Source organism: Palaemon carinicauda, unplaced genomic scaffold (genome assembly GCF_036898095.1).
Source record: "Palaemon carinicauda isolate YSFRI2023 unplaced genomic scaffold, ASM3689809v2 scaffold797, whole genome shotgun sequence".
Classification (NCBI taxonomy): Eukaryota; Metazoa; Arthropoda; class Malacostraca; order Decapoda; family Palaemonidae; genus Palaemon; species Palaemon carinicauda.
The window spans coordinates 68529-82500 of NW_027172090.1; the positions used below are offsets into that span (position 1 = coordinate 68529).

A 13972-nucleotide genomic window follows, 5' to 3' on the forward strand; every position below is an offset into this window, starting at 1 on the left:
TGTGCCTATACATACACCGAATAGTCTGGCCTATTCTTTATACGTTCTCCTCTTTCCTCATACACCTAACAACACTGACATTACCAAAAAAAAAAGATTTTTTTCACTCAATGGGTTAACTACTGCACTGTAATTGCTTGGTGGCTACTTTCCTCTTGTTAAGGGTAGAAGAGACACTGACTATGGTAAGCAGCTCTTCTAGGAGAAGGACCTTCCAAAATCAAACCATTGTACTCTATTCTTGGGTAGTGCCATAGCCCCTGTACCATGATTTTCCACTTTCTTTGGTTAGGGTTTTCTTGCTCGAGGGTATACTCGGGCACGCTATTATATGTTGTTTCTCATCTTTTTTTTTTTTTTTTAAGTTGTTATAGTTTATATATGAAAGATCTAATTTAATGTTGTTACTGTTCTTAAAATATTTTATTTTGATTATTCATCACTTCTTTTTTAGTTTACTTAATACCTTGTTTCCCTTCCTCACTGGGCTATTTTTACCTGTTGAACCCCTTGGGCTTATAGCATCCTGCTTTTCAAACGAGGATTGTAGCTTAGCATGTAATAATAATAATAATAATAATAATAATAATAATAATAATAATAATAATAATAATAATAAAATGCCCTAGACATGGCCTTCCACTCCCATCTATTTATGGTCTTTTTATGCTAGTCTAGATAAAAGAAATTCTTAGCTCGTCAATCCATCATTTTCCCTTCTTTGTACTGCTTCTTTTACAATCTCTGGAGACACAGTCTATTATTTTCTATGTACTTCTATCATCTGATAGTCTCATTATATGTCCTGCCCACGTCTTTTTCTTACATGTAAGAATATCCTTTACTTTAGTTTGCTCTCGTATCCATATTGTCCTTTTTCTGTCTACTAGTGCTGTCTCTATCATTATTCTTTCCATAGCTTTCTGAGCTTTAACTAGTTTATGTTCTAAGGGTATAGTAAGGCTCTAAGTTTCTGATGCATAAGTTAAAACTTATAGGACCATATGATTAAGTACTTTTCTCTTTTGAGAAAGTGGCATTTAACGTTTCCAAATCTTATTTTGTTTACCAAAAACTCCTCATCCTCTGCTTATCCTTCTTTTAATTTCGGCCTTAGGGCCTGGGGAAACACTTACTGTCTGTCGTTAATACATACATTCATTAACAATCTTTAGAGGTTTGTCCATAACCCTTAATTGTTGACTCTGCCATTTCATTAAGCATAATAATTTTTAGTCCTAAATTTTTGCTTTCCATATTCAAATATCTTATCATTTTTTGCATTTCCTCCCATGATTCACTAAACAGAACTATGCCCTCTGCAAATCTTAAGTTGTTGAGGTATTCCCCATTAATATCAATTACTCCATTTTCCCAATCTGAATTCTTAAAAACTTCTTTTAGGCAATCTGTGAATGATTTAGGAGAGATGAAGTCTCCTTGTCTAACTCCTTTCTCACTATCTTTATGTAGTTTTAGGATTGCTGAACTTCCTCTATAGATATCTTCAAGTGTTCTGACATAAGATTCATCTATTCCTTGTCTTTCAATGGTTTTCATTACTGCTGAAGTTTTTACAGAATAAAAACATTTCTCATAGTCTATAAATACTATACATAGTGGTTTGTCATATTCTGTTGATATTTTCATTAGCTGTTTAATTGTGTGGATATGGTCAGTTGTTGAATATCCGCTTTCAAAACCTACATGCTCTCTCGGTTGATTAACGTCTAATTTGTCTTATATGATTTTTTTATATAATCTATATATTAATGAGAATAAACTTATAGAGTGATAATTTTTCACGTCTTTTGTGTCTCCTTATTTTGTGAATTAATATAAAGGTAAAGTTTTTCTAACCTGTAGGTAATAAAGGAGTCTTGCAAACATTGCGTGTAAAGTTCAGAGTTTTACTACTATGAAATCTCCTCCATCTATTGTTAAATCAATTGTTACACCATCTTTTCCACATGCTTCGCCTCTTTTTAAGGCTTTCTTTACTTCTACTGTTATGTTTGGTACTGTTATTTCTTATATCACTATTGTATAGCATTGCAGAGAAATCCTCTACAACTTTTATCATTCAATCTCTTTTGTGGATAATATCTCCATTTCAATCCTTTAAGGAAAATATCTGTTGACACCCTGTCCGAAATGGCCTATTGGAATTGTCTCTGCTTGGCATTCTGCTGGACCAAAGATTGAGGTCTGCTTTAAATCGATAGTAGTCTTGTCTTATCTTGGGTGGAGAGGGACTTGGGCCCTGATCATATGGATATATGGTCAGTCTCTGGGGCATTGACACTGTCCCTTGCCTCTACCACTCATAATTGACCTTTATATATAGAATTTTTCCTCAGTTTTGATCTGATTGTCTTTACGACTGACTTGGATTAAATATATATATATATATATATATATATATATATATATATATATATATATATATATATATATATATATATATATATATATATACACTGTATATATATATATATATATATATATATATATATATATATATATATATATATATATATATATATATATATATATATAGTTTAATATATAAAAACTATACATATACTGAATATCCATACGTATAAAAATACAAATAGATTTATATTCAAACGCATGTAAAGGTAAATCTATTGAAGATTGTTTCATTGTCATACCATGACTCATGTCCATAGAGTAACACTAATCTCACTAAACTGTTATACTGTATAGTCTCATTTTATATGCAATTTCAGGCGATTTGACTTCCACATTTTATTTAACCTAGCCATTGTCTGATTGGTTTTCTTTAATCTTTCACTAACCTCCAATTCTAAAGTCCCTGTATTGGAGATCATAGTTCCTAAATACTTAAATGATTCTACCTCATTAATCCTTTCTCCTTCCAATGATATTTAATCTTCTATTACATACTTTGTTCTCATCATCTCTGTCTTTCTTCTATTTATCTTGAGCCCAACCTCGTGTGATATTTCATGCATTCTGGCAAGCAAGCATTGCAAATCCTGTGGTGTATTGCTAACAAGGGCAGCATCATCACCATACTCTAGGTCTGTTAAATTCCTATCACCAATCCAGTCTAATCCTTCTCCACCATCTCGGACTGCTCTACACATTACAAAATCCATGAGGAGGATGAACAACATAGGTGACAACACATTCCCTTGTAGTACTCCACTAATCCCTGGAAATTCATTTGATAAGATTCCATTAACATTAACTTTGGACTTGCTATGCCCAGGAACAGACTTAATCAAATTTACATATTTAAGAGGAATTTCATAATAACGTAGGACTCTCCACAAAATTAGCCGGTGCACAATATCAAAGGCTTTTTCATAGTCCACAAATGCTGTCGGGAATTTCGACCTGATCAATCAAAATTCCCGCCATTTGACTCCGCCTACGATTGCGTCAAATTGGAGGGAGAGGAGAGAACTCGCGGGCGAATGAATGTCGTTCAAGACGAGAATGTTTAGAACCAAAAAGAGAAACCGCCTGGTAGGGGAGGCGTTAAGACTAAAGAAATCGTCCACTTGTAATTTAAGATTAAGAAAAATAACGTCATTCTATTGTAACATGAAAAAAAATCCAATCTAGAAATTTAGGTTCAGAAAAAATTGCGAGAAAAAGGTGACGTCGGAGGTTGCAGAGGCCCGCTCTGCCTCTTTGATCCGACGTCCCCAACCACAGTAAGTTCTAATTGTTCTATCTCCCCACCCTAGTGTACCCAGGTCGATTTCCATGTAGGTCTTGCTAGAGTTGTGTAAAATTTGTATCTGTAAATATTTCATCGATCCTTGTGCCAGGGGATCAGTGTTATTGTGTAAAGTACGTAAAAAGGTCTCGGTAAGGCATTTATCGTGATAACTCTCTAAATGTTTAATTAATTTTGCTAAAATCTTGAATCCGATGCGGACATAGTTTTTTTCAGTAACGCACATGTTCTTTAAGTCAAGTATCTCTTTGTATGTCAAGTAAAGGTTTATTTTTTGTATTTCTCGTATTAGATTATTATTTTTTATAATAAATTTTGTTAAAATATAGCCGTATTCTACTTATTTCCCGAATGATTTTGAGAGGCTAGCCCTTAAGGCCTTGTGACACGGCCAGCACATTGGGCAACTTAGTAAACCGGTGAAATTTCGCCACATTTGGTCCTTCGAACCGGATCACAAGCGCTTCCCAGAGCCGGACGGGACTTAATTAAAATATGAGCTTTTGAGGGTGGGAGAGAAGTAACAATTAAAGGTCGTCTACGTCCCGATGTGCGATCGCCCACGTGGGTCAGTTTCTTTGAGTCCCTTCCTAACGTAAAGTTACCTTTCTTTCCTTGCTTTGCCAAACCCCCCCAAACGTAAAGTAAAGTTAATTAAGATGGCGGCGTCCACGATCGTGCACATCGAGGCGTCGATGGGCCTAATAAACGACTTACTTAGCGAAACGCAAAGGGCGCTATTAGAGACCTACTCTGAGTCCGTTTACCAGAATTTGGTAACGGAGTTGCAGGTAGAGGTCCGACAGCTAAGAGAGCTATACAAAAGCCAGTGTGTGAAACTAGAATCTAGTATCGAAGCCCGAATCAGGCACACATTAGGTGAAGCTACACGCGCTTCTACCCTACTATATAATAGGATAGACAAAATGAAAGGCACTTCAACGGGGAATGTTGCCCTCCCCAGGTTGAAGCCGCTGCCTCTCCCAACGTTTGAAGGGGAAGTGCAAGAGTACGCATCGTACCGTGAACTATTCACAATCCACGTGGATAGAAGAGCTGATTTAGACGAAGTGTCTAAATTCACATATTTGCTGGGGACGTTGGGCAAAGAGCCACTTAGAATCATCAAATCTCCAAGTGTAACCGCCGCGAACTATAGTGTAGCATTAGACCTATCAGATAAGCAATATGGCAACGTGCACCAGACACTCGTGATTCTGCACCGTAAATTAGCCAACATCTTTGTGCCGTCACTAAACCCAGTAGAACTCAAAAGGTTCCGTTTTGAGTTGACCATCATTATTGAACAAATCAAAAGACTGAGTACCAATGACATAGGCCAGGGCATGGTCATGAGCCTCATTAATCAAAAACTGTCAGAGGGAAAGCTCTACCGCAAAGTGGTAGAGCATTTGAGAAAATGCAACTATACGTTGGACGAGTTTTTCGAGGCAATAGTTTTTATTGTGAGAATGCTAGAAGACGATGCGTTGCAACGAGGCGACAGTCTTGAGAGTGACAAAAGACCAGACAGTAGTGTAAGACCAAAAACCCATCCCATCCACAATAATTCCTGCCCATTTTGTAACGAACGGCACCCGCCTCACGGATGTCGCCAAGTCACTGACGTAGCTGCTAGACGTCGCATTTTGCTAAAAAGGGGTCTTTGTTTTAATTGCATGAAATCAGGCCATCGTAGCGATAAATTTCCCGTTTCAAATTCCTGTAGAAACTGTAATGCTAAGCACCACACTGCAATTTGCGATGTGGGTAGACCGCAATCAATCCCTAGTCATAGTAGTAATAGTCAATCAACAACGTCCCGCCCCGTAGTAAATGCAACGCCTGCGCAGAACGAAACTGCCCCCCGTACATCCAAAGTTAAAGTAGAATCTAAACAATGCAAAAGTGCAAAGATTGCACAGAAATCTGATGTAGACCTCCCATGTACCCTCTTTCCAACCGCGATGGCAGACATATATCGAAAACAAGGTAACAAGCGAGTCCGCCTATTCCTTGACTCCGGGAGCCAAAGAAGCTTTATATCGGCGAAAGTCGCCGATCAATTAGGCCTACCGGTGGTAGGGCAAGTGTCATTGAGTATAGCTCCATTCGGCTCCGCGGAAATAAGTGGACAGTACAACGTAGTGAGTTGTAGGGTTGAGATGGGAAAAAGAACCGTGAGGATGAAGTTGGTGGCACACGAACACGTGGACGTCCCGATACATAACGCTGGTTATGTATAGGTCAGACAGCATCTGTTGAGCAAGGGAGTCACGTTAGCCGATCCAGCAAACCAATCAGATACCATGAAGAACGTGCACATATTAGTTGGGGCTGATTATTTTAGCTATTTTATTATAGGTGTTGAAAAAATAGATGGGATAAATCTTTTCTTGACGCATAATGGTATGTCCCCGTACGGGAAGGTGCCACAGTGGCTGTTCCAAGGGGAAAAGATCGAACAAGTAAGAACGTTGAGAGTGTGCAGAGTCACGAACGAGCCATATCTGTGGGATGTAGACGAGTGGTGGCGATTAGACCGTGTTGGCATCGCCCCATCTGAACAACACACTGTTCGCGAGGACGAGGCCGTGCGAAAGGTATCGCAAAGCGTTGTGAGAAAACCTGAGGGATATCAGGTTAGCCTACCATTCGGGTCGGATGCTAGGCCAGAAACAAATTATCGTAACGCTGTGGCGCAGTTAGAGTCGTTGCAGAACAAATTCAGAAAGGATAGGAAATATTTTGGACAATATCAGGGAGTGATAGATAAATATATCGAAGCAGGTTTTATATCAGAGGTGAAAAATCCCATAGTGGAAGGTTATTACATGCCACACTTTGGAGTTAAGAAAGACAGCCGTACCACCCCCCCCTTAGAATCGTGTTCAATGCCTCGGCAAAGTCAAAGGGTTGTAAGTCATTGAATGAATGTCTCTTACCTGGGCCCAATTTGGTAGAGGTAGCATATAGTTTAATCATAAGGTTTAGGTTGAACCGATATGCCATGTTAGCCGACATAAGTAAAGCATTCCATCGTGTTTTGTTAGATCCTCGTGATGCCAAATACACACGATTTCTGTGGCGCGAGGCAGCTGGTCGAGCGCTTACCTTCACCTTTAGAGTCATGGTGTTCTGCATCACAGCTAGTCCATTTTTGCTGCAACAGATATTAAATTGTCATTTTAAAGAGGAAGGCCGCCCAGATTTAGTAAAATCTTTTTATGTCGATAACTATCTGGCCACATTTGAGGATTTAGAACATATGAGGCAAGAGCATGAGTCTGTTCATAACATCTTAAAAGGGGCGGGTATGCCCTTGGAAGGGTGGGCAAGCAATCACTTGGCCTTCGATAGCGAGAAACAGTGGAGTGAGCCTGCGAGTGTGAACGTGCTCGGGCTGCGATGGGCCCGGGACGTGGACAGATTGTGTGTGAAAGAAAGTAAAAGGATCTGCGAGTTGGGGGAGGGATGGGTGCCTACGAAGCGTAGGGTACTTTCCCTGTTAGTCTCCATTTACGATCCGATAGGTTTGATAAGCCCATTATTTGTAAAGGGAAAACTTTTCCTCCAACAACTATGGGAGGATAATGTAGGTTGGGATCATGTGTTAGGAGAAGAAAGGGCTAAACAGGCAAGTGAATTGTTGAGTGATTTGAAAGCGGTGAGCGACATCACCTTTCAAAGATCGATAGGAAAAAGGGGTTTAGAACTTCATGTGTTCACCGATGCCAGCAGTCAGGCATATGGAGCAGTGGCATATACCAGGGACGATTGCAAACGGGTAAGTTTGGTTACTAGCAAAATGAGGATCACTCCGAAAGGGATGAGCAAACTGACGATCCCCAAGCTAGAGCTACTGGCCTTGTTGTTAGGCAGCAGACTAGCAAGAACACTCAAGGAACTGATCGAGCCACGGGAAATAGTAATGTGGACCGACAGTAAGGTAACGTTGGCATGGGTAGCATCTCCCGATGCCAGGTCTAATAAAAATGTGTTTGTTTCTAACAGAGTGGCGGAGATTATTTCTATTCAGCAGGTTTGTAGTTTCAGTCTGAACCATGTCCCTAGTCATCAGAACCCTGCTGATATCCTATCCAGAGGTGCAACGGCTCGACAATTGCAAGCTAACTCCCTGTGGAGGAACGGTCCAGAATTCCTCAGGACCACGGGAAAGCCTGTTCCTTGCAAGGGGGAAGATCCACTACATCAAACTCACGTAGTAGCGGCGGTACAGGAATTAAGGGAGGAGATGTGTCCTACCCCCCCAGGCGAGATTTGGGACATCCTGAAAAGGGAAGTAGGGTTCCAATTCTTGTTGAGAGCAGTCAGACTAATTTTAAAGTTTACTAAGATAGAACGGCCTCCGTTCAATATTGTTGTCCAACTAGAGCAAAAACATTATTTGCCTACTGTTTATGCCTACTTAGAGGGCAGAGTCAGACCCCCTCGTGAAGTTGCTAATTTTGTCAGACAGTTGAATCTAGTTTTAGTAGATAATCTCATCTGCACCAGGGGACGAGTGTCCCACGTAGGAGAAATTGATCAGTTAATTCTCTTGCCAGCCAAAGGGCATTTAGTTAGTATGTAATTAAATTATTTTCATCAGTTACATTTGCATTGTGGGGTGAATACTCTAATAGGTATCTTTCGACAGAAATGTTGGGTGGCGGGTCTACGTTCCATTGCGAAGCGAACCGTGCAGCAATGCCCCAAATGCAAGCTAGCCTTCCAGCCTCTAACGAGACAGCCACCACCACCCCCTCTGCCAAAGGAAAGGATCACCCTCACAAAACCCTTCACAGCGGTCGGAGTGGACCACACAGTAGCCATACAAACCGAAACGCGGCCAGGATATATACTTATCATAACCTGCATGGCTAGCAGAGCCGTGTACCTTGACTTTTGTCCCTCTTTGGAAGCAGAAGAATTCGTGTTGGCACTAAGACGGTTTAGTGCCACCCATGGTGCCCCGCAGCTCATCATGTCCGATAACCATCAAACCTTCAAGGCTGCCAGCCACCTCCTGCAGGGACTTTACGAAGAAGATGAAGTCCAGCAGTTCTTGAGGAAAACTGACATAAAGTGGCGGTTTCAGACGCCCCGTGCACCTTGGAAAGGTGGGTTCTTCGAGCTTTTGATAGGAGTAACAAAACGGACCCTCCAGATAGCCCTCGGAAAGAAGTACCTGCCGGATGCCCACGTGCTAACCCTCGTGAAAGAAGCAGAAGCAGTGGTGAACAATCGGCCGCTTATGTACAGCGGTGACGAGCGCGAGGATGAAGTCCTCACCCCCTCCCATTTGCTAAGAGGACACCAAGTCCACCTCATGGCACCAATCTTGCCGGACGACCATCTCAACGCAACCTTCACCTCTCGGAAGCTACGTGATCGTTACATAAGACTGACAGATTCACTGAAGGCGTTCCGAGAACGATGGAGAAGGGAATACTTGATTGCCTTGAGAGCCCGGTACGACTGTTGGTCCGGGGAACCCTCCAAGCTGCACCCCGGAGACATCGTGCTAGTTAAACAAGAAAATAAGAAAAGAGCTACATGGCCTCTCGGACGTGTCGTGGAGACGTATCCTGACGACGACGGAGTCGTGCGTTCGGCTAAAGTGTTGTTTGAGGGTGTCGAGTCGCTGCGAGCTGTCAGCCACCTGGTTCCCCTAGAAATAGCCCCCTCTGAAGATGACGATGGAGGAGACGACGACGACGACGGCGGTGACGGAGAAGAGGGCGCGTACAGTTCGACAGCAGGAATGCCAGGGATAGTGGAGACGTCTGGGGACGACCTGGATATGGCACCAGCTACGACAACTCAACAACTAGCCACAGGAACGGACAACAACGACGAGAAAGGTGAGAACTATGCAGTTAGTGAGAGAAGTGAAAATGAAACGGAATCAGAGCAGACGAACGCACAAGGACGTTCTGCACGCCCATTGAGAAGGGCTGCCGCGAAACAGCGAAAACTGATGGACTGTCTGCTGAAAGGTGACGATATATAAAACGTAGCTGTAAACAATGAGTGAAAAAGGGGAGTGTCTTATCTGGAAGTAGGGAGGGTGGAGTTTGTGAGGTGTGCATGAATCTGCGGAAGTTGAAAGTGCGTAGGGGGTGGAGAACGGGGACGGGATGGTCTCTCGTACGTACAGACCGAGCGTTGCACAGAACCAGCCCCTCCCTCTTGTACTCCATCAAGTAACAGCCTGCATGTAGCAGCGCTATATAAGTCTCGATTAATGTGAGTTAAGGCAGACTGAACTTGAATTGTCATGTATGCATTTCCATTGCCATTTTCTGCCATTTTCTGATTGTCTTAGGCCCATTGCCTAATTGCCTTTGCATTTGAATTGTTATGTATGTATTTCCATTGCCATTTTCTGCCATTTTCTGATTGTCTTAGGCCCATTGCCTAATTGCCTTTGCATTTGAATTGTTATGTATGCATTTTCATTGCCATTTTCTGCCATTTTCTGATTGTCTTAGGCCCATTGCCTAATTGCCTTTGCATTTGAATTGTTATGTATGCATTTCCATTGCCATTTTCTGCCATTTTCTGATTGTCTTAGGCCCATTGCCTAGTTGCCTTTGCATTGGAATTGTCATGTATGCATTCCCATTGTTATTTTGGTTTGTTTTAGGCCCATTGCCTACTTTGCCATTTGAATTTTGTAATATGTATGTGTACAATACCACTAATTTCTGCTGTTCCTTATGTGTATTATACACGAGTACATTAGAATTGCTAGGCCCATTGCCTAATTTGAACTGTTGTATGGCTATATGTATATTATTGATTGTGTTTATTGCCCCGGGGTAACATTGCTGTGTGTTGTACATTATGCGTACTCTGTTCGAGTCATTGCGGAGCGCTACGCGGCGAGCCTAACAGAGTCTCGGAGTAAGTCACTCCCCCCACCCCGAGTCCAGCCCTGTCCAATTGACCGACGTTTCATCGCTCCTTATTTGGGGCGTGGAGGATGTCGGGAATTTCGACCTGATCAATCAAAATTCCCGCCATTTGACTCCGCCTACGATTGCGTCAAATTGGAGGGAGAGGAGAGAACTCGCGGGCGAATGAATGTCGTTCAAGACGAGAATGTTTAGAACCAAAAAGAGAAACCGCCTGGTAGGGGAGGCGTTAAGACTAAAGAAATCGTCCACTTGTAATTTAAGATTAAGAAAAATAACGTCATTCTATTGTAACATGAAAAAAAATCCAATCTAGAAATTTAGGTTCAGAAAAAATTGCGAGAAAAAGGTGACGTCGGAGGTTGCAGAGGCCCGCTCTGCCTCTTTGATCCGACGTCCCCAACCACAGTAAGTTCTAATTGTTCTATCTCCCCACCCTAGTGTACCCAGGTCGATTTCCATGTAGGTCTTGCTAGAGTTGTGTAAAATTTGTATCTGTAAATATTTCATCGATCCTTGTGCCAGGGGATCAGTGTTATTGTGTAAAGTACGTAAAAAGGTCTCGGTAAGGCATTTATCGTGATAACTCTCTAAATGTTTAATTAATTTTGCTAAAATCTTGAATCCGATGCGGACATAGTTTTTTTCAGTAACGCACATGTTCTTTAAGTCAAGTATCTCTTTGTATGTCAAGTAAAGGTTTATTTTTTGTATTTCTCGTATTAGATTATTATTTTTTATAATAAATTTTGTTAAAATATAGCCGCATTCTACTTATTTCCCGAATGGTTTTGAGAGGCTAGCCCTTAAGGCCTTGTGACACGCCCAGCACATTGGGCAACTTAGTAAACTGGTGAAATTTCGCCACAAATGCCATCAAAAGGGGATTTCTATATTCTACTCATAGATTTAGTAGGTTTGAGAACAAAGCCCTCAGAGGGATATTGGGAGTTAATTGGCAGGACAGGATTAGAAATGAAACTATAAGAGAGATTACTTGTGTGCCATATGCAGATGAGATAATATTCAGGGGTAGATGGAGATGTTTTGGACATGCTCTTCGCACTCCTCAAGAGAGATTAGTTCACCAAACGTTCAACTAGGTTCCACAAGTCACTAGAAGAGTTAGAAGACCCAGGCATTCATTGAAATCTAACCGAGGCCCTTTGCATCAATAGGCGTAGGAGGAGATGATGATGATGATGATGCATATATATGAATAAATATGCATATGTATACAGTACATATGAATATAAATAGATATTTACAAATATGTGTGTATAGAGTATATATATATATATATATATATATATATATATATATATATATATATATATATATATATATATATATATATATATATATATATATATATACATACATGCGTATATATACAGATTTACACTGCCATACATATATATATATATATATATATATATATATATATATATATATATATATATATATATATATATATATATATATACATATATATATATATATATATATATATATATATATATATATATATATATATATATATATATATATATATATATATACTGTATATATATATATATATATATATATATATATATATATATATATATATATATATATATATATATATATATATATATATACTGTATATATATATATATATGTATATATATAACGAGAGAGAGAGAGAGAGAGAGAGAGAGAGAGAGAGAGAGAGAGAGAGAGAGAGAGAGAGAGAGAGAGAGAGAGAGAGAGATAGAATGCGTCACAAACTAGGAACGAAAATGGCAGATTAGGAAATATGTTTCATTAAACTTACAACGTATCGAGCCAAGGGGAGCCTTGATGGGGGGAAAGAGGAGGGGGTGTGGGAGTGCGAGTTCCCGGTGGGTGGGTGGGTGGGAGGGGGGGGGGAATCAGGGACATCCAATTGGTATATATAGGTCCAGGATAAGCTTCTCTTCCCCGCAGTCGTCCGAAATCACAAGCACTCTTGTGGTGGCGTCCTTCAGATCTGTTCTGCGTCCTCCGTCGTCTCCTTCTGCAGGACACAAGACGTTGTTGTGAGTTGGACTTGGTCCCTTTTTATTGTCAGTCATTCTCTGGAGACTGAGATATTTCTATTGGCAGCTCACCTTTCATGAGTTGATGAGAAGAAAACTTTAGAAAAGACCCATTTCTAAAAGTGAAATATTCTTTCATACAATTTGTACAGTTCTCAATATTACTGTTTCTAATAATTACAGTGAGTTATATTTGAAATTACTCCTTTCTTTTATATGTCTACTGAGAAATGGTCTCGTAGCTGTTTCAGAATGACATTAAGATTGTTCACAGTTTTACCAGACTGAACTGTGATCAATCTCTTTTCAGACCACATGTCTTTCAATATAAAAAGAGAAGGAGAGTTGAACAAGTACTGATTACAGTCTAAAACTAATACATATATAATTAATCAGGCTCTCTCTCTCTCTCTCTCTCTCTCTCTCTCTCTCTCTCTCTCTCTCTCTCTCTCTCTCTCTCTTTGCAGGTCCTTATTGAAAAGCTCTCCCTCAGCCATGTTCCAGAGAGCATTGATCCTGGTGGCAATTTCAGCTGCCTTTCCATCAGTGATTTCTCAGTGTAAGTAAACCAAGAGCATTATCAAATTGTGACTTGATTTCGTTCTCATTTTTGAAGTTGTTTACAGTTGCTTTCTTTACTAGTTTAGTTTATGTTAAATATTCCTTTCCTTTCAGATACACTGTGTGGCCAAATTAGTAACGAACTACACAGGGAGTTAGGAACAGAGGATCCACACACGTTCCCCATTATCTCGGATTTCATTTATATTCGTGACAGCTACAGGTTCGTTATGAATAACAAATGAAGACGTGAATTTCGTTTTCGGAAAATTTTTAGAGAAAAAATACTTTAAGAACATTATTACGATGTGAGCGTTGTCATTTCTTCTAAGCTGAAGCTGTTTTTTGTTTCCTTTCAGTTTGAACCTCAACTTCTATAACCTGATATTTACAGGCTTTTCCGGAGCTATGTGCACACTCCCAGAGGTTTCTGGGCAAGGACGCTTGGTAAGGAAGCATTATAAAATCTTCGTACTTTGTTACCTAATTATGTGTTATTCTGAAAACAACTAAACAAAACAATTAATTGTTTGTGGCTCGTTTGAATTTGTATATCGTTTCTTTAACAAGAAGAAATGAATCATTTGTCTTCCTCCTAATTCTCATCTACTTCTAATTAATCAATACCACACAAATTCTCTGTCTCTACAAATAATTCCTGATCTTTATAGGCAACACTGATCTTCAAA

The 13972-nt window shown here is 40.1% G+C and overlaps 1 protein-coding gene across 1 annotated transcript in view; it reads left to right on the forward strand.

The window, feature by feature from the left end:
* The first annotated feature begins 12608 nt into the window (after nucleotides 1–12608).
* The window catches only part of LOC137637495 (uncharacterized), a 2485-nt gene continuing 1121 nt past the window's right edge, over nucleotides 12609–13972 (forward strand). The window contains exons 1-5 of the mRNA XM_068369669.1: nucleotides 12609–12722; nucleotides 13190–13281; nucleotides 13398–13506; nucleotides 13643–13730; nucleotides 13955–13972. The exon at nucleotides 13955–13972 is cut by the window's right edge and continues 86 nt beyond it. Of these exons, the coding sequence (XP_068225770.1) occupies nucleotides 13218–13281; nucleotides 13398–13506; nucleotides 13643–13730; nucleotides 13955–13972 (279 nt within the window). The 5' untranslated portion in view covers nucleotides 12609–12722; nucleotides 13190–13217. The remainder of the gene's footprint in view (nucleotides 12723–13189; nucleotides 13282–13397; nucleotides 13507–13642; nucleotides 13731–13954) is intronic.